Genomic DNA, 21,522 nt, shown 5'->3' with positions numbered 1-21,522 from the left:
CGAATGTGCATATGTAAATATAAAGCGCACGCTATATCGCGTATTAAAGCAAATTCTGCAGTTTACGAGTGCTCGTTTTGTTGCAGAATGGATTTGCTGACAGCACAGAAGAATGCGAGTGTTTATCAGTGCTGCAGCGGATTTTGCATCGATTTGCTGCAGAAATTTTCCGAGGAAATCGGCTTCACTTACGAGCTCGTAAGGGTGGAGGATGGCAAGTGGGGTACTTTGGAGGTGAGCTAGGGCAAAATTCATGAAAGACGATGCTTACTTACGTCACGCGGAAGATAGATGTGTCTTGTAATGCAACGAGAAAATTCCCGCGAAGCATTTACCGCATCTGCACTAGCATGATTATTTCTTCCTTTTAGAAACGCTTAACATTTCTATCCTTTTACGGCCAACGACTACACTGCAAACAAAAAGTAATGCAACTTAGACATGACTTATTACTCTAAATCTTTATGCTTCATAGGTTAAATGTGAAAAATAGTGGGAAAATTACACACCTCACTGTTGCAAGTTTGTAGATGTGGAACGTCATAAAGTACGAAATTCGAATTATTAGACGATAATAACTACAAGCACGTACGTTGACCTAGCTATTGACGACTATTATTACGGAATGTACGCATGAATGCGCTTCTAACGCGTTTAATTTCCGCTACACAAAAGTTGTTTCCGATGATGTAGTATACATCTATATTGTAGACGATAGCCTGCATAAACTAAATTCTTAAATAAACTAAATTTTTCTTGCGGTAATGACGCGTGTTAAATTATAATTTAACATTACAATGACAATCATTAATATTACAATAACAAGAAAAATATTTTTTTATAACCTTGCAAAGATAAATCATTTCGAGTATTGTTTCGTTATGCACTATTTCCGTGAATATTCATAATCTACAAATATTATGTCAAATTATCTACAGTATTCCATAAAATTTGTAACAATAACTGACTTTCTGACATGTTTAATAAAATGGCGCGGCTTGTCACCTATTGTACGCAGCACGGGAAGTGGAATGGGCTTATAGCTGATCTCATCAACAAGAAGACTGACATGGTGATGACCTCGTTGATGATCAACTCGGAAAGGGAAGCAGTGGTCGATTTTACAGTACCTTACATGGAAACTGGTATCGCTATTGTCGTAGCAAAGAGAACGGGCATAATATCTCCCACCGCATTTCTAGGTGAGAATTGCATATGTGTAGAAATATTCTGTAAAGAGTATTTACAACTCTTTGTTTCTAAATGTGTAATAATATATTTATACGTCATTTTTCATTATATATGAAATGTTGGATATAAATTAAAAATAAATATTACTATACTTTAAAATACTGATACAATTTCGTAAAAATTACGTCCGTTATTTGACAAAAGCAGAAATATTATATCGCATGATAATACACAATGAACATCAATGTTAAAATCACCGCTTTATCATAAAACGTTGCAATTTTCAGAACCGTTTGACACGGCTTCATGGATGCTGGTGGGTATTGTTGCTATACATGCGGCAACAGTAATGATTCTGCTCTTCGAATGGGCATCTCCCTCCGGTTTCGACATGAAGGTAAACCCTTCAGGCGCTGCGCAAAAACTGGTATCTTTTATTTTGCTTTTTATTAATTATATATGTTTCTACCTCATTCGCACGTTTCCTTGTCAATGCACACAGATTATGAGCACACAGATTATGAGCATCATGTAATCTAATTCGACTACGTATTTCATTCTAATGCATGCTTCAGTGTTTATCAAGGAAATCATCTTCTTAGAATAATCTTATAATCACCATACTAATATTTCTAATTTGCAGTTATGGCTTGTACAATTTTATATAAATTTTAACGACAAAATTTTTCTATAAAAATCTTTTTACCATCACTTATATGAACGATCATGTTTCCTATTATAACTCACTACTTTCTTTTTAGATTTATGTATGATTACTCGTTGCATGTATTTTGTATAATTCTCATTTCATATAAATCATGATAATCTTATATATATATATATGTATATATATATTGGTGATATTTCAAATTAAGAAAGATGATATTTTCCACGTGTTTTCCCATAGTCGTTAAATTATATTTTTACACAAACAAAAACAATAATGATGTATTATTTTCCTCCAAATGTATGTATATGTACATGTACCTTGAAGTGTTCTCTGTATTACTGCTGCAAAATATTTCTCACGTTAATGATATCGATTTTATATTTCTGCAGAAGAATCCATCAACGAACCATCGGTTCTCCTTCTGCCGCACATATTGGCTAGTCTGGGCCGTATTATTTCAGGCTGCCGTCCATATCGACTCTCCCAGAGGATTTACAGCCAGGTCAGTGAAAAGGATCTCTTTTCCCAGTGCCACCATTTCTCCGACGAATTTTAATTACCGAGCTGAGATAGAACTCGACAAATTAGTCTTCCACCTCTTCACCCACTTATCCGAGATCGGCCGCTCTGCATAAATGTAGGGAAAATGTTCTCGGGCAAACATTCGCTTGCGACAACCATTCTAAAATGTAAATTGCTCCAACTGCTTCTGAATCGGTTACCGCGATTCAAATCTACTTGATATAAGTATGTGCTTCGTCCACACAATTCAGTCTTTATTTAATTAATTTGAATTAATTAATTACATTGAATTACAATTGTAGAATTTTTTGAAGAAATCTCGATAAAAACATGATGTAGTTAGAAAAAAAAATTTATTAAACGTGCTTTTACACTTTACGAATAAGACTGTAAGCCAGTCTTATCAGAACTGTTAACCAGATTTATATCAACGTTGAAAATAATAAGAGACAGATAATACAACTGTTGAAAATTTTATACACAATATGATAGAGAGAGAGAGAGAGAGAGAGAGAGAGAGAGAGAGAGAGAGAGAGAGATAATAAAATTTGCAACGTTTTTTGTTTTACGGAATCCTTTTTATAGATTGGACATTTGCAAATTCATATTTAATTTTGAGCAAATTCATATTTTTAAAATCGCGAAAATCACTGCTAACGAAGAGTTGATACGATCTACATAGATTTATGACGAACGTCTGGGCGTTATTCGCCGTGGTATTCCTCGCCATTTACACTGCCAATCTGGCTGCCTTCATGATCACGCGGGAAGAGTTTCACGAGTTCACTGGGGTGGACGATCACAGACTTGCTAGGCCATTTTCGCACAAGCCCATGTTTAAATTCGGCACTATACCATGGAGCCACACGGACAGCACACTGGCAAAGTATTTCAAGGAAATGCATAACTACATGAGGAGTTTTAACAAGAGCAGCGTGACAGATGGTATCGAAGCCGTCATCAGTGGGTGAGCAAACAGACATTATTTCTGAATTTGTCAATATTTTTCAAACGGTTAAAAGTTATAACATTCCTTTGCGTTGCACACGAATCTAAATATTTCGCCAAATGGTCTAATCAATTGACTTGAAATTGATAAAATCAAAATACAAATTTAACTAATTGTGTACACGGAAAAAAAAGATATTCTTATTTTAAAAATATTTTTATTTTTAACATGAAAATCTTGAAATGAGATTATATTGCTTTAAACGAAGCAAACTGGCTTGAATGAAGCCATTTTATATAGTTCAACCAAGAAAAAAATATTCTTATTATTTAAAAATAATTTTCTTGAATGGAAAAGAAAAAATGTTGGATAGAAAATAATATATTTTTTAAATAAAAGATTATAATTTTCTTAGAGTAAAATTAAATATTGTATTCTTCAAGTGATCATTATAAAATGGAAATATATATATATATATATATATATATATATATATAAGACTATAGTATTGTTAAAATTTAAGATTATTAAATTCTTATCGGTAGGTTATAAATTGTTGCGTATATACGAAACAATGAACGCGATAATTTGAGTATATAAGCTTTGATTTGACACTACTTTTTTTTCCGTGTATATAAGTCAAAGTAAGGTACTTTGTATTTAATTCGGTTATATTATGTAGAAACTAAAATTAATTCCCCGCGACGTTAATTTCGATGTAAAGCAGGTTTGAAATATCGTTACATTTAATAACGTAAGAGTATTATAACTTCTGCAGAGAGATGGATGCGTTCATTTATGACGGCACAGTCCTGGACTATTTGGTCGCGCAGGACGAGGATTGTCGACTGCTAACCGTGGGATCATGGTACGCTATGACGGGATACGGTCTCGCGTTCTCCAGGAACTCAAAGTACCTACAGATGTTCAACAAGCGGCTATTGGATTATAGAGATAACGGTAACTTTTCGTGCCTTTTTCAGATATTTTGAAAAATACCTTCATCTAACAAAAGAATTCTTCCCGTCTTCTTAAAGTATATGGATCCACGTAAATTTCACTTGATAAATCCATTACTATCTTTCTACGTTATTCTATCAATTTTAGGAGATCTAGAGAGATTGAGAAGATACTGGATGACTGGTACGTGCAAACCAGGAAAGGAAGTACAAAAGAGTAGTGATCCCTTGGCGTTGGAGCAATTCTTGAGCGCGTTTCTTTTGCTGATGATGGGTATTCTTCTGGCAGCGGTCTTTTTACTTTTGGAGCACTTGTATTTCAAATACATCAGACAGCACCTGGCGAAAAGCGACGATGGTGGCACATGTGCTATTTTCAGTCTGGTAAGTAACGCGGATTTTAATATCGCGAGAATTTTGTTGTAATTTTCCCTGTACTATTTCTTGAAGTAGATCATTTTTAGCTTTATTATTAAACTTGTGTAGAAAGTGACAAACGTTTAAATATTGATAATAAATTTTAAATACTTGACAGTAATATGCAGAAAATATTTAAAAAAAAACGTAATTAAAACTACGTAATAAATTATTTTTAAAGAAATATTCTTTGTCTCTATGCGAAAAAATTGCTTTTTACTTTTTTATCTAAAATTTTTTGCAAAGTAAAATTACATATATATAGCAATATTTGAATATCCAGAAATATTTTTAATATTATTTATATGTGTCTACAAAATTCTTATATACATTTTTATTTTGTTATACGATAATATCTGTATGCGCCGAGTTTCACATGCTTCGAGAGGTTACAAAACATTCAAAAAAAAAAAAAAAAAGAATATACGGAATGTTTCATTTAAAGAGCGTGGGCAAATCCTTGACCTTCCGTGGCGCAGTCTATGAAGCGCAGGATATCCTCAGGCATCATAGATGCAAGGACCCGATCTGCGACACTCACTTGTGGAAGGTCAAGCACGAACTCGACATGGCTAAGATCAGGATACGACAGCTTGAGAAGGATCTCGAAGCTCACGGAATAAAGCCCACCCAAACCAAGTACGTTTCATCTTCCTCCTAATACCGCCTAATTCCGTATTAAGCTATGAAAGTACTCGATTGCGCCGGATATTCGCAGTGCGATTGAACGTGAAGTCGCTCAAGGTTAATCGGGTTGAATCGCACGATTTACGAAGACAGAGACCTGTCGTCCAAGTGATCAGTTGTGCTATTCAATTAGCCTCGCGTTCGGTCGCTTAATATCCGATGAGACGACGTTCCCTCGTGATCAATTCCGTTTTAATCGGCCAGTTTTATTCCTTTTTATTCAAGTAGTAAGCGTAGTTCGCAAATTTCAAGGCTAAATTGCCTCGGAATTTGTGTCGAATGTCTATATCGGGATCCTCTCCGATATGATTAATCTTTTAATGTCGGAATTTGCAAAATCAAAATGGAACGCAGTTACAGTGGTAAAATAAAAATTAAATACTGATATATTGACAATCTTGACAGCAATTGTGAGTAAAAAATATCGTGATTTTTTCAGCGTACGCTGTACAAGTTGAAAGTGAATCAATAATGTATAATTTTAACTGCAATAACTTGCCACCCAATTTCAACGCAATATAATAAAAATGAGATTATATTTTAAACTCGATTTTATTTCTAATCTGCGAACGTTGATGCTCTTGGGAATGTACATTTACGTATATTTCATAAAAATAAATGAAACGGCTAAAAAGATAAAAATTATTTAACTTTATAGAATATTACGAAAAATATTACTTTTACACTAATTTTTATCAACAGTAACCAATGCATTGGAAAAATTAAATTAAAATTAAATTTGTGGTACAGCCAGCATTAAAAGATTAAAGCTTCGAGTACACGGGCGATTTAAATCGCGCCACTGAGTAGCGCGATCGAGTAGAACAATAGCGCCACTATCGCGACTGCTTTCGCTCGTGTGCCAAGATCTAATATAAATATATGAAAAATCGGAGATGCTACTCGATTGCGCTACTCAGTGACGCGATTTAAATCGCCCGTATACTCGAAGCCTAATACAGATTGAGTCAAAAGTTTGCACGGGAGAAAACGACATTCAAATCAGCCGACATGATACATTTCACTTCGTTGGATTACGATTACGCTTTCACGAACGATACTTTCCGCAAAGTGCTGTCGCTTGTTTTTCCCATCTTCGAAACTGGAAGCCTTTATTCTAGAAAGCTTTCTTTTGAGTCTCTTTATCCTTCCATACCTTTCTCCGGAAATTACTTCGCAAAGCGGAAGTGGACCCGTAATAAAAGTCTACGCATGCTGTTGTTCTACAGTTATTCTACCTGTCTTTCGTAATATCTTGAACGAACTTACGCTCGGTTCTTCTGAAAGTTTATAAGCTTATTTCCAAGCTTAATCATTACGAAAATCATTGTTGTAGCAACAATGAGAGAATGCGTAAGAGTGCGTCCCAAAGAACAAATTTGATTCCCGGACCGAGCTTAAGTAGTAACCTACTTTCTAAAGTCACTTGAAGTTTTGCTCGCATAGCATGCACCTGTCTAATAATATATAGGGCAAAACGTGCGTTTTCGACGGAGCGTATAATATGTATCGACGTCTTTTAATATCGCGTAGAAATCCTATCGCGCTTTAATGTCTTATTGCTGACAAGAGTTCTCTTCGCAATATTGCGCGAGCCGTGCTATATTATGTTAGCACACATATGACGCAATATTAAATCTGTAATAAGGCAGAAATATAAAATTATATATTTTATGTAATTAATAATACCGAAATGTGAAATTATTTTAAACTGTTTCATATTAATTTGTTAAGATTATTAATATCGTTTAATTAATACAATACTTATAGAATATTAATTTTGTATATGATTATCACTAGGTACCAAAATAATTAATTTTTGCGGTGCTTCAATAAATACAAACTTAAATATGTATCTCTCTAGAAATTAATTTCCAAATATTGAAAATTTTCAACAAATTGTGCATTTATATATTTGTGATGATTTTCAAGTCTTTTGTATTTATTTTAACATTGCAAAATTCAATTTGATTCTTCATGGAGAGATATGGGACAAATATTACTTGCATGAAGATTTATTTAGATATTCCATTGAAAACGTACGCTTTGCCATTTTTATTTACTTTTGGTAAAATGTATATACATCGTGTACATTTTTACGCTTACGTACGTTAATATCGTTTTCGATTAGCACGCGCACTTGATTTTTTCTCTATTGTCCGTCTGCGGCATCACACGCTCACTGCGTAGATAATTGGAAAATCTGTTCTTATTTCGTTACAAATGAATCTATCTGCGCGTCGCGTTCTAAATAAGAGAAAAAAAAACCTTCCACGCGAGTGTTGCATATGATGTTATTCCGGGGTATCGTGTCGAACGAACGAGGAAGGATTTGTTTGGACCATGTTAAACGATAATTGGTGGTTCGACGATGGGTGAGAAGGGAGTCTGGCACATATCCACGTCGGCTTTTTTAAAGGAGGAAAACCGGAAGTCTCGGCTGGTGGCGAGGGTGCTTCCAGAGCCCGGACCCCCTTTCACAACCGGAGCCATTGGCGGTGGAAGCTCCGCATCCGCTACCGCCATACTTCGATTCGTAAGTCCGCAACGACAAACCACACGTAACAACGTTCAGTGACGTAGGAACTACTACCAGAATATTCCCTTCTTCGTTAAAGTTTTTCATAAAGTTCTTTTCTTTATAATATCTCGATTTTCAGTAAATTATAAATTGACCGAACGAGAAAGTCCTGCCAGTAATATTGAATCATCTTCGGATAATTGGTAACAGTATATACACACACACATTTGACACAGATACGCAAAAAACACCTAAGTGTACGCTGTTCGATTGCCTATGAGCCGCTATTTTCTTTCAAACAATCAGGCTGAGGGACATATATCGCGTTGCTGATGCGTTGCCTTGTAGGGAGCTGTGGCAAGACTCTATCGCTCATTATACATTGAAAGCATCGAAGCTTCGCTCATTACACATTTACATCGGCCTCACCTCACATTTTGCATTCAGTAACGTTCCTACGTCACTGCAATCGGTTCACATGGTGTAGAGAAAGATCGTCGCATCGATCGTTGATACAATATATATTGCCACGACTCTCGCGATCCCGCGAGGCTCTGTTGTTTCGTAAACTCGCGCGATTACGTCACGCTCTTGATTACTCTTTCCCTGGAATAATGAAAAGAAAAAACGCGCAGGAAGGAGGGACAAAAAGAGACGCCGAGCGTCACGCGGATCGACGGCAAGCCTCGCCTAGAGAGAACTAATAGGTAGAAATAACAGGGATTGTAGATTAGGTATAGCCGCTTTGCTTCTTGTAGATCAGTAGATCGTATTGCATAAGTTACACGTATCAAGTATCTTCCGCTCACACACTTTCATGTCGTTTTTATTATCACGGATTTCTCTTTAATGTGCATCGTCGAGAGCATGGCATGTAAGTTTCATGAGGAGAACACTAGGTAATGATGTAGGCGTGTCGGTGTACCTATGTTGTACATTGTAGGTAATTACCGACGGTGGCGATTAATCGATTAATTACCTATAATGCCTGGCAATGACGGTGAGACGAGGAGTTGCGAGGAGAAAATTAATTCGGGGTGTGGGGGATATTGGGAAAAGGCCGGGGCGAATTGACAGGGGCGAAGATGATGAAGACAAAGACGAAGAGCATGATCGAGTTTACTTTATACGTGTAGGAGGCAAACTTTCGTTACGATGATGATGACATAACACTCAATCGTTTATATTCAGGTACATCGACGCTGTCGAAGTTGCCCGTCCGAGAGACATGAGCAGGAACCATGTGGTCAGCACGGAATACGCCGAGAGGTTCTTGCCCACAGAGATTTACAGGTAAAGGCAACGAGGAATTATCTGGCGTTGCATCAAAATCCGATAAATTCAGTAACACAAAGTGTAATCTGTATTGCAAAAGAGATTGCATGAGATCTCTATAAAGATTTTACTTTACTTAAATTTATGTTACATTTGTTAACCTCTAACTTCTTTTCGTTTATCATTTCGTTTATCTCAAATTCGTTCGAGATCACTTTGCGTGCTCGCAAGAATAAGCAGCTGCTGTTCATAGGATTCCGGATGATGATGCAACCAGAACGGAAATCGCCGAAATGGAAACAGTTCTGTGATCGTAAGAGGATCGGGTGCAGTCGCCTAATCGCGCAACGCCGAAAGCGGAAGCGCGTAGGACAGACTGGCAGGCCCTCAAATACTCCGGAAACCATGCGATGTAGAAATCGCCCCCTGTTGCTCCTGCCTCGAACAACGAGTCCCACCCACATCATCCTCTCGCTCGGACGAAGACGCTGATCCGTTGATATCGATCCTCGGAGACTGCCGTTGTGCGCGCGGCGGAACAACGAGAGGAAGAACGTCGTCAGTGCCTGTCGATGATCCAGAGTCGACTAGCGACAAAAAAAAATAAAGAAACAACGCCATGACTCGAAGATATTTTCTAACTCGAAGAAGTATATTCGTTGTTGGCATTTACGTCACGCTCCCGAGAAATGCGTTCTTTGTGTCCCTCGGAGTAAGTGTACTGGAAGGAATGCGCTCGCATAGCGCTTGTGCATTCGTGCGACGGTGACTGCGAGGAAAATGTTTTTCAAAAGCTGCTGAATCTTCGTGAGATGTTCGGAGGAACATTCGATAATCAAGCCAGATTGCGGCCTTCAAATTGGATGGAGTTTTTAATGCATAATCAATAACAGGGAATCGTGTCGTCGATGTCGAACGATATGTTTCGTGCTCGAGTAACTGTGTGTATGCGCAGATTTTTTTTTGTTTTTTTCAAAATTTCAATCCGTGCCTAAAATCGTCTGGACACATCTCGCAATTATTTATCTATGCGTTGGATGATCGATCTTGAAGTATTGTTGATGCCCTAACTATTCGACAATTGAATGAAATTTCAAATCCTTGTGGAATACTTTGAGATGCGGTTATCTCATTGAAACAATTAGTTCCCATCCTTTGCTTTTTCGTTAAATATTCATACATTTTCACAATTAAAGATCATTCATTAGTGGGCAAAATTTCTAAGAAATTAAAAAGTATATATTACACTCTATACGGGTATTCAACAATGGAATAGAAAGCAGAAATGATTAAGCGTGATATTATCCGTGAGACACTTTTATCTATTTTAATTCTAATACAAGAATAATTGGAAAAACCTCAATAAAAAGTTACGTGATAGCTGGAACCAAAGCCACTCGCAAAAGAAAAGGCACACGTTTATTCAGGCACCAACAATGCAATAGATAGTTATAAAATTCCTAAAAATCTTTTAAAAAGGACACATTTAGCTTTATATGAACTTGCGTCAGTTTCCAAATAAGTGTCATACAGTGATACGTCGAATGCGGACAACGCAGAAGAATCCAAAAACTGAAAACTTAATTAATATCTTGATGGAAAATGTCAATGTGTACCATACGAGATAACTACATGATACCTAAGCATGTATGTTGGATAAAGTTAGTGTAAATGAATCGGTATATATATAGTATTACATATATATATATATTTAATATGGTTAATAATGAAATATTCTAAAGAAAAACCTACTTTGAGGACGTAATATGCTCAAACAAAAAATAATATATAAATATAAGATGAAAAATCGAGCCACAATGCGCGCGTATGGCGGAAAGTCAGGACTCTTACGTTACTTGAAATCGGACAAAGTAATTAATAAGAATAAACATAATCAATAACAAAAAAAAAAGACAGATGAAACAACGTGGATGCAGCGAATCAAAAAGATTACAAATGGAGAATTGGTGAATGTGAAATGTTTTATATCTGTACTCTTACGACGGTGCCTAAAATCGTGGTTTATATCGGATATGTGGTAAAGCGATCAATCAATAAGAATTATTATGCATTCTTCAAATACTTCCAAGAGCTCTACATAAATTTTTCTAGATTGCATAAATCTTTAATATTCTTGAGAGGAGGCAGACTGTCGTCGTGATCTTTGACATGATGTCCTGGCAATCCGCAATGGATGATAAACTCGAGATAATGAACAAAAAAAAAACCCTCGAGCAAAGTCGGGTTTCACGTGCGCATCGGATTCGACAATTAGAATTAAGATTTTAAGACTTACATCGCTGTACATAATCGCATTGAATCGTATGAGCTATAAAAATGCACTGCAAGCTAGTGTTCTTTTTTTTTATCAAATAAAATATCAAAAATCTAAATAAATTTTTCTTCAATTTTTAGTGGATAATTTTCTTTATCATTTAATAAAATAAAAATATGTAGCAATCTAAAATTATAAATTATAATTATATATAATTGTTATAATATGAAATGTATATATATGATTTTGTTATTTATTTTATTTTTCCCCAGTTTGATACCCAGTTTGAAAATAACACTTTAAGCTTGCAATGCATATCAAAGTTATAAGCGGAAAAAATGAAAATCGGAGCGTGTTTCGTTGGCCTACGGGACACTCATACGATCAAAATTCCGCTTTATTTCATCTGCTCTTGTAAAATCATCAATTATTCGTACTAATTATCGTGCGACATGTGTGAATGGATGAGTTGAAAGACGAATCCTCGTCATCCTGAGAATTTTAAGAGAAAATACGTTGCTATCAGAGAAGAACATGTTGTTACTGTTGTTGTTAAAGATAAAAGGAAGTGTTACGTTGTTAAGTCAAGTGCAAGTAATTATTCCTAAAGAGTATCGACACAGCGTATTCGAATGCGTCACATGATAATAATGGAGCCGGCAGGGTCGCTCGAGTTTCTATGTGCTCGAACATTTGCGTCATTAATGATAGACATTAAAGATATATTTGCACGTCTATTACACACGCAAAAAAAAATTTACAATTTAATTATTTTGGAAAATTATGTATAATATTTTTCGAGTATCAAAATTAATTTTTTTTTTTTTTCTTTTTTTATTCCTTAAATTATTTAATTTGATTAGAACTCTGCGTACGCGTAATAATAATTGTAACGTTATCGGCTTAATTTCTCCTTCAGGAATGTTGAAAGTATATTTCATTAATATTATTATTATTATTATTAATATTATCAATCTTATTATTCTACACGTATACACACATATACAATATATCTTTGAAGAAATTTTACGTCCCTGGAAAAATTTATATAAAATGGATAAAGTAAAAAATACGCAGATGATGTTCGAGCCATTTCGTATATTACAAATGTAAATGTGTGCATTGAGTACTTTAATAGCTGACTACACCAATACTGCCAGCTCCAAGCCGTTATAATGCTAATTAAGCTTCTAACCATAAGATCCTTGTATACATCAGATCTTCTCGTAGGTGAGCTTTCATTTCCATGTTGAAAGTTCACGTGTGAGCGTGTGGAATGTATTCAATCCTCTCATGGACCTAAGTGAAATGTGAAGATGTATGACAAGGATCTTAAATCCTTCTAGATCTCGGAGTGCATCCGCATGCGATTGCATATGCGAGAACTTTCCATACGTATGGCTTTTCTTCACTTTACAGCGAAATCATCTTTGCTATTCCCCACCACGTGCACTGGTAAGCTTGCTTCCCCCTCCGCCCTTCTGCCACTCAATTATGTTAATTCACTCGAGCGACCATTCTCCGCGAATGCAAAATGCCCCGCATTTCGGTCTTTTCCTCGTAGAGTGTGCGCACTCGCGATCCTTCGCGGATCGCTCAAGCTTGCAAGCTCCCCGCTATATCGCGGAAAGGTTTTCAAATATGTTTAAGTCGACAATAGCCTTCTTAATCGAGCGTGCTATCACCCGGCACCAGTTATTTGCGTCGGCGCGAGATGATTAGTGACCTACGATATTAAGTCATTTGAGCTATTAATAAGATGAAATAATCACACACAGGATTTGATTTATCGACTAATTGTAATTAACACGCAAGAATCGATGTGAGCGTGATAAAAATTAATCTTATGGAATAATTGTGACATATGTTCTTTGTCGCTTCTTTCGATATCGTCCAGTGAATCTGGATCACCGTAATTGTGCACATGTAATTGAACATTCGTTAGTTAACACGGTAATTAAATACCACGCGCGTTACGATTTAATTGATTAATTTTATATGTGAATATATATATATATATATACCGTGGGCCTTTATATGAAATGTGATGTTAAAGCAGTCACTGTTGATCTGGGGAGCGAGATATATTCTTCAGACACTGCCTAACTTTTAACTAGTTTTTATTGGCGGTAAAATATCACACGGCAATGCAGCGTGCGAACAGCAAGACATTGAAATCGATGACTATAAGACGATACGCATCAATTCGCGTTTATCAGAAGTACTCTGCTCCATCTCGTGGGTCATTATAATTGAAAATTATAAAAATAGAAAATAATGTCTTTGTGTAGAATTTTATGTTTCTCGCAACATGTGATCTTGTCACTAAAAGAATCAGGTAAAATGAGAGATTATTCGCAAAAATTAATTAGATTGCTTTAGCGTAAGTAACTTTGCACGATAATGCAAATAGCAATTGTTTGAAACTATCTAAGAGGATGATTTATTTTATTGGCGCCAATTTTATTATTCGCAAGATTCCTGTTGCTCGCCAATAAACTTTTTAATGCTAGATGATTCCAAAAGCAATCTTCGCCGTAGTGTACTGTTACCGTTACTGCAATTTAGGCTCACTTTACGGTCCTGCAATGTCAGTTACACATAAACCTGAATTATACACTAAGCAATAAGTGCAAAATATTCCACAAATTCTCGATTTGTAGAATTTATTTGATAAAACATATTGGAGTTAACTTTTACTATAAAACCGATCAAAATATTATTTAAATTCTTTTAATTGTATAATTCAAGTTATTGTATGACTCAATTGCAATATAGATAACACGAGCGGTACTTGTGACAACATGAAATCTATCACTGACAACGATTCGTCAATCAGAGAGATTACGAAACTCCGTAAAAATCACTGTGCGCACACACGAAATAGCGGCCTTAATAATTTCCAGTATGATAGTCGCTGCAATCTCCATACACTTGTAACTATTAGACATACGCTGAACTTCCCCGAACCAAGCATAGATAACAATCGACTTCCTTTCATAATGTCAGATTCAAAATCCCTTGCCTTTCAAATTTTCTATTGCTAGCCGAAACTCTTTCGATCACGATCTCTAAGATAGGATGTTTAAACAAGAACATTTTGTTGCGTTGAAAGAAGAGAAATATTTTTTAATCTAAGAGATAGTTTGTAGAAGTTTGTATATGATAAATGAAATCATATCAATTAAGCCGATTAATTATAGTTGTTTGATCAAAAACGTAATGATATTAATGTCATACCACAAGAAATTATGTATGACAATTTTTCTGTGGCAAGTTGATATATCTCGCGAAGACATTAATGTCCCGTCAAATTAATAAAATTTTCGAAATATATAGCAAATAAAAATTATATATAAATTGTCATAAAAATCTTATTTTTATTTTTCATAAAAAATTATTAACTTACATCGCATTGAATTGCGAACTTACGTTGCATTGCGCGAGGATCGATACAACGAATGATAAAACGCCACTTTTCAGCGACTTATGGTCCAAAAATTTTCATTTTAGAGGCAACCAAGTAATTAGAGCATACTTTTAAGACGTAATCAATTTTATTTTGTTATCATTAATCAAAAAACTCCTTTTAGTTTTTTTTTTTTAGAAATTACATTCTTTTATTTAAATTATGTGTAAATAAAAAATATTATCTCTGCAATAATTATTCCCAAGGAATGTACTCGCGCGAATCAATGAAGGATTCAGTGACTTAAATAACCCGCGATCGCTGCATTGAAACAGTTGCGGCTATACCCCTGAAGTGTATTATCGTAAAAAAGAAAATGTTCGAGTCCTAGATTAGATACTATGAAACCATGAAAGGCGTCGCACCTAAGCGTGAAGGGACGCGCCTTTTTGTGCCAACCGAAAAGATTGCTGTGACATCACAATTAGAGGTATCATATGAATATGTGTATACCAAAGGTATATGAAACTCGTGTGTGTATATCGTACTCGGTGTACTTGTACATAAAAGGAGGACTCCTCCGCTCGATGAATCCTCTCGTCCTCGCTTTCCGTCTTCGTTGTCGAGGACTAGGATTAGCAAGAAAAAAAAAAAAAAGAGAGAGAATCCTTTAGGATTAGCCCTTTAGACAAGCCCTTTAGTAAATGTGGCTTGGAAATAAAACCTCGCGATTGGAGCTCTTGTGGCAAGAGTTCCCTCACCCTCTTTTTCTGTCTCTACTTCCGTCTGCCACTCTTGGGGCTCGGAAAATTGTATTCGTGTTTCTAACATAAGAGAGAGAGAGAGTAAAAGGACTCAAGAATTATGATGTCAAGAAGTAAAATTTCAACTCAAATCTGACGATGACATTCGTGAGTTCCGCGACGAGAGTGAAAGGGCGAGGGTGAAACTCGAACGGGACGAACGGGGTTGCTCCGCGAATTTCGAGCATTTGTATTTGTTCGTAGCGTGCACGCCTTGGCGAAAAACGCGTGAACGATAAGGGCTTATAAGGAACATACGTGGCATGTGATTGTATGTTGTTTCCAATAAAACATTGTTGTTTTATATATTTTACTGTGATTCTTCATAAAATTTTATCCTTCCACATATTTTGTTGCTCATTGTTATCTTGTATATAAAATTAGAATAATTAGCATATATTGCAATATATGCTGAAATGCATCAGAAATTGCAATAGATTAAAATTCATCAGCATAAACGACTAGCAGATAACGCTAAAGAAATATCTTAAGAAACAGATGACGCAGATAACGCTTAAGAAATGTCTAACAATAAATTTTCCAATTCTTAAAAAATATTAATATATTGATAAAATTAAATTTTCTTTTAATATGCATTACAACTTTCACATTTGTAATTTTTACTATATTATAATAGCTAAATCATTTTATTTAATTTTTATGTTTTATTTTATGTAGATATTTCCAATTTTCAATTTATGATTATCAGTTGTAGATATGCATTTTCTTGATTCATCGATTGTTGATAACAGCAAGAAAATGAAGCGAGAGCTAACGTCAGTGGCTAACGTTTATTGATTTTGCAGAAGTTGGGCGACAATAACGATTGTTGATAATAAATATGATTGATTGCATTATGAATATTTTCTTATAGTAATTATGAATGTTAATTAGAGATAAGAAAGAATTATGAATGTGTTTCCTATATTTATGCATGTATTACCGCTATATTTCATTCAATATAAATTTCAACAATTAATGTTTAAAATATTGCATCTAATAAAAGGTACACCGTGCGCCCATAGCCTATATTTATATAATTGCAGTTTAATATATTCACTAAATATTATATCGATTGCAATTCACAGTACGGATCGATGAAACATTATTAATTGAAAATATTGAGGACGTCCGCGGTAAATAATACATTCCAATAATCGCCTTTTGCATTCTTAATAAAAATTTCCATTTGTGTACTTTTAATCGATAAATTATGCAATATTTCATGCAAATATTCATTTGCGCTCCAAGCTAAAGCCACATAATAGAAACTATTATAACAGAAGTTGTGCAGCAGAAGGTAGCATACACAGCGTCGATATCGGTCACCGATATATTTAACATAAGTAAAGTACTTAAGTTGCAATTTTCTGGTAAATTAAATTTTTAAAATTTTTAATAATTATAAACGTATTATGCTAAAGAGAAAATAAATATTCTAATACATAAAGAGAAAATAAATATTATTAATAATTTTTGTTTTACTATTTATATATATATATATTTCTAATATTGAAATAAATCAATATGCTAAAAATACTGTTATTAAAAAAATTATTTATAAATGTTAATTCATGCTATATAACTGTACATCATCAAAAATTGGCAAATCTAAGTTATGCAAACAACATATGAAACACAAAACAAACTACATTACGTGTCTCCTACATAACAATGTAAAGACATCGTACTTTCCATGATTGCAACTTGAGATTTACATGATAAAAATCAAGATATTAATTTCATAAATCCAGATTGTTTTGCAATTTACTTCAGATCTAGCATAAAAATGCGCAATTTTTCTCTCATTCACGCGTTATCGCTGCGAATCCGTTCCGCAACCGTAGCAGCATCGACACAAGTGAAACTCTACGAAAGAATCGCGCAATGGTCTCTTGATAAAAATCAAAGAACTCGGACACACCAGCACAGCGGACACAGACGTTAAAGATTTCACGTGCATCGTATTACGACAGGTTCGCGCCATAAAGAACAAGAGTGGCCTTGTTATTGCATTGTGTGTGCATTGTTGCATACTGTACATTGTTTATGACCCCCTACGGAACCCGGTTTCTCCAGCGAATCTGCATTTATTGCCATCTAAATAAAGTCTCTTGGCATAAATTGCTCGTTATAGCCGCGCGGTTCAACGGCACGAGTAAAACGAATCTAAATATACCCAAAATAGTATACGTTTCGTTCTTTTTCATGCAGTTTTTCTGTCCGTACTTAAAGAAATGAGAATGATTAGCAGATTTAGTTGGCACCTAAAATACGAAAAATGTTTATCCCGAACGTTTATGCGCGAACGTATTATCTTGCATAAACGGATATTATAATCATGTTTCCGAGCCCCAATATAAAGAAAAAAAAAAACAGAAATATGCTTCGTATTAATTATATAAAAAATTAAATATCCGATAACACAGAAATGAATTGTTTTCAATTGATATTAATTCATATATTTTACGTCTTTTATATAAAATACGTTAAAAATATTATGTATCGTAGCGCATGTAATGCACCTCGCTCGATGTTGAACAATGCTGCGTAATTTTGCTGTAGAAAATTACAGACGCGAGCTTACAGCAAAATTTATTTTATTCGATAACAGAAACATTATATGCAATGTTATATTTGTGTATCGATGACGGAATTCTCATCATTAGCGATCTTTCTCTTACCTGCTTACTCTATCCTCTGGATTTAACAGCCTTCTCGTCTTCTTCTGTTTTCTTCTTCCATCGACTCACTTTCTTCCTCTCGAGGGTATTGTTGTTTCCCGGAGATGGCGAAAAATCGACGGAACTACTAATTGGTTCTGTCAATTCAGACAAGGAGTGGAAGTGGGATTCGCTGAGATGGGAACAGGAAACATTGAAGCGTGGTTCATGTCAGTCGAAAAGATTCGCTACGGAACTACGGTAACGTTGCTCTGCAATTATCATAAAAAATTTAACTTTAATTAAACGAGCTATAAAATCTACCAAAAAATTGCAAAATAAATAAATCATCAAAATTATTATTTTTCAGATCAATGTATAGTAAGTGTAACACAATATTTAATAAATTTTTGTCATTTTCAATTCTCGCATTTTCAATCCAAATAATTTACGAAGACTAATATTTTACTGGAACAATTTCGAAAATGGATTAATAATAATGCATAGCGCGGAATTTAACAGAAAATATGATAAATGATTTAATAATTAATTAAGAGATTTGCTATAATGCATAATTCAAAGCCAATTTTCGCAATTATATTTAATATAAAAATGCGTGTTATCTGTTCTTTGTTAATAAACCAGCAGAATCAGTGGTGATCAAAAAAGTTGACTGTTTGATCATTAGTTTTAATAACACACGGAAATACGGTAAATATTTCTGGTTAAACAGAAATCATGAAAGGTGTATTGGAGCATAATTTTGATTTTATTATTTAACACTAAATAATGCCATGTACAACGCTGCTTTTTGAAATTTCTGATGCACGGCGAATACACAGAGTGCAACGACGAACTCCCGTTTCATTTGCCACGACGGCTAACTACTGTCCGTCCGGAATCTATTACGACGCTTATTTATACCGCGACCTAATTAACGCAGATCGCGACCGTTATAATGTCGAACAAGTCATATTTTCATTCATCCATATATGTAGCTCGTTTTCATCTATAAGAACAAAATTGGAAGTCCATGCACCATTCTAAAAAGCAAATTAGATCTAAAAGAAAAAAATTTTTTTAAATTTCAAATTATAGAATTTAAAATTTAAATTGCGTCTTTAAGTTACATAAAGACGTTTAAAATGTAAATATGTAGAGACATCAGAACACAAAGTTCCATGAATTTTTGAATATTCAAAACACCTAAAAATCTAATAATTTAAATTTAAATAATATCAAATTTGGTTTTTAAATTTATTTTAAAATTCGAGGAGTCTTAGATTTCACAAATTTGAGACTAGATAAGTTAAAGATAGGAAGATCCTAAATTTTATCAAAAATTTCAAAATTTGAGGAGCTACAAAAAACAATAATGTAGAGATCCAAAAATCTTAAATAATAAAATGTTATACTGATGGATGGTCAAGATATTGTCAATATAGTAACGGTTACGATTGCTGTCTATTAAAGCGCATTTTAGAGAGAACTGTTTACTAACAAATGCACGCAGTAAATATTGTATATTTTCAATATTTTCAATACCAACATTGCATTGTAGCATCGTATAAGAGTCTTTTGGTTTATTCGTACTATTAGCAACATTATTGCAAGTCACTATCTATATGTGTGTAAGTAATTATATGTGTGTGTGTGTGTGTGTATGTGGCGTAAATATATACAGCTGCACATGTATATACATATATGTTATATATTGTGTTGGCATATGCTAAGATACAAAAATAAAATAGAATGTGGTGGAATTTTGCACACACTTGTGAAATTAGTAAGTGTCAAAAAGAATAATTTGAATTGATTAATTATTTCGAGCATAAAATCGATAAATTTATTCGATCACGCTACTTTAATCACTAAAATAATTACCTAATTCGATTTAGTATTAAAGATATATTTGCAAAATGTATACGTGATTAAGTTGATTTCTCGCGCATACACATTGGTTGTAATTTATGTAATAATTAGAAAGTGTTAATATGTATATTACTAATATTTCATTGGACAATTAATTAATCAATATATAGTATCACCACACAGCAAAAACTCAGATTCAGTGTAATCAAAGAATCGATCTAATATTATTAATGAGAGAAAGAGAAGGTTAATGCAAACATAAGAATCATATCCGATAGCAATATTAATCCAAATAGCCAAATATTAGCAATATTGGCATATTAATAGTAAATTTAATCAAATTTGTTGTCAATCTGTCAACACTGCTAGTATTTTGCTTATTCGATTGTAACAGATTTCATGCGTCGATATAGTGACTTTACAAGCAGAGGCGGTACTAGACTTTAATAAAAAAATTTAAATCTTAATTAATTAACATAATTTTCTTCTCATACAACATTTAGTTAAATCATCATTATATATTCTTATATATATCTTTTTTTTAATCTATTAAAATATATAAAAATATAAAAAAATATCTAAAAGTTAAGGTTTGTGCTTTTTAAAAGTAGAATTAATTATAGATTTGCTTTCTAATTTAAAGTAAAACTTTTTAAGCGCGCAAGGTCTTAAGCGTACCGCGTAATCCTGACGCCAAGCCTGGACGCCGCCTCTGCACAAAAGATGAGTGAATCACTTTTATCCTCCGTCACTGCGGATTTATTCAACGCTGGGTTTGTCGCCTGGTGATTTTTTTACGAAAAGAACTCCGACTGAACTGTAGTTTTATGCACACACTGAATTTCGAGCGCACGTGAAACGTGACAACGGTAGCAAACGGTTAATCGCGCATCGTTTCCTGTCCGAGCACACGTCACGTTAAACTCCGCTCCCTTGCTAAGTCCACTGAAACGAACGGACAACCGATGAGAACGTCATACGCAGCTTCCTCGAGAAACACCTTGAGGAGACGCCGCGAGTCGACAATCTGCACGCCGCGTGAACATTCCCGTGCGTTTAGTCCCTCTCATCGGTCTTTTTTTTTTCCCGTAAAATTGATCACTGCACTTCACAAACAAAGAAAGTTTCGAAGCTGCAGGGGCTGTCATTCCATTTGAGCCCTTTGCCGTCCCTGTTCCAAAGTTCCAAGCAATGCTCCTCCTCGCCGTTCTCGTATCTAGACGGCAAGTAAGGTTGCTAGATAAAATTCGCAGAAAATTTGTGAGAAAATAAATCGCCTAATGCATCGACTTTGACTGCAAACCTGTGC

At 34.6% G+C, this 21,522-nt stretch overlaps 2 protein-coding genes across 15 annotated transcripts in view; one reads left to right on the top strand and one right to left on the bottom strand.

Moving 5' to 3' along the window:
- Positions 1-15,986, top strand: part of Nmdar2 (NMDA receptor 2) — a 171,112-nt gene extending 155,126 nt beyond the window's left edge. For 5 of the 10 annotated variants that reach the window (XM_067355732.1, XM_067355731.1, XM_067355734.1 and 2 more), the window contains 11 exons: positions 87-234; positions 1,019-1,202; positions 1,479-1,618; positions 2,251-2,363; positions 3,066-3,350; positions 4,111-4,292; positions 4,440-4,675; positions 5,154-5,347; positions 7,815-7,931; positions 9,108-9,209; positions 9,445-15,986. In XM_067355732.1, coding sequence (XP_067211833.1) covers positions 87-234; positions 1,019-1,202; positions 1,479-1,618; positions 2,251-2,363; positions 3,066-3,350; positions 4,111-4,292; positions 4,440-4,675; positions 5,154-5,347; positions 7,815-7,931; positions 9,108-9,209; positions 9,445-9,502 — 1,759 coding nt within the window. In that variant the 3' untranslated portion in view covers positions 9,503-15,986. The remainder of the gene's footprint in view (positions 1-86; positions 235-1,018; positions 1,203-1,478; positions 1,619-2,250; positions 2,364-3,065; positions 3,351-4,110; positions 4,293-4,439; positions 4,676-5,153; positions 5,348-7,814; positions 7,932-9,107; positions 9,210-9,444) is intronic. The other 5 variants (XM_067355735.1, XM_067355739.1, XM_067355737.1 and 2 more) reach the window with 3 other exon arrangements.
- Positions 15,987-16,584: 598 nt separating this feature from the next.
- LOC105670149 (uncharacterized) overlaps positions 16,585-21,522 on the bottom strand; it is a 138,327-nt gene continuing 133,389 nt past the window's right edge. For all 5 annotated transcript variants that reach the window (XM_012363494.2, XM_012363497.2, XM_012363493.2 and 2 more), the window contains one exon: positions 16,585-21,429. In XM_012363494.2, the coding sequence (XP_012218917.1) occupies positions 21,312-21,429 (118 nt within the window). In that variant the 3' untranslated portion in view covers positions 16,585-21,311. The remainder of the gene's footprint in view (positions 21,430-21,522) is intronic.

The sequence above is a fragment of the Linepithema humile genome, chromosome 5 (assembly GCF_040581485.1).
Source record: "Linepithema humile isolate Giens D197 chromosome 5, Lhum_UNIL_v1.0, whole genome shotgun sequence".
Taxonomy (NCBI): Eukaryota; Metazoa; Arthropoda; class Insecta; order Hymenoptera; family Formicidae; genus Linepithema; species Linepithema humile.
Note: the sequence above shows the minus strand (reverse complement) of the source record. Positions and strands in the feature narration are given on the sequence as shown.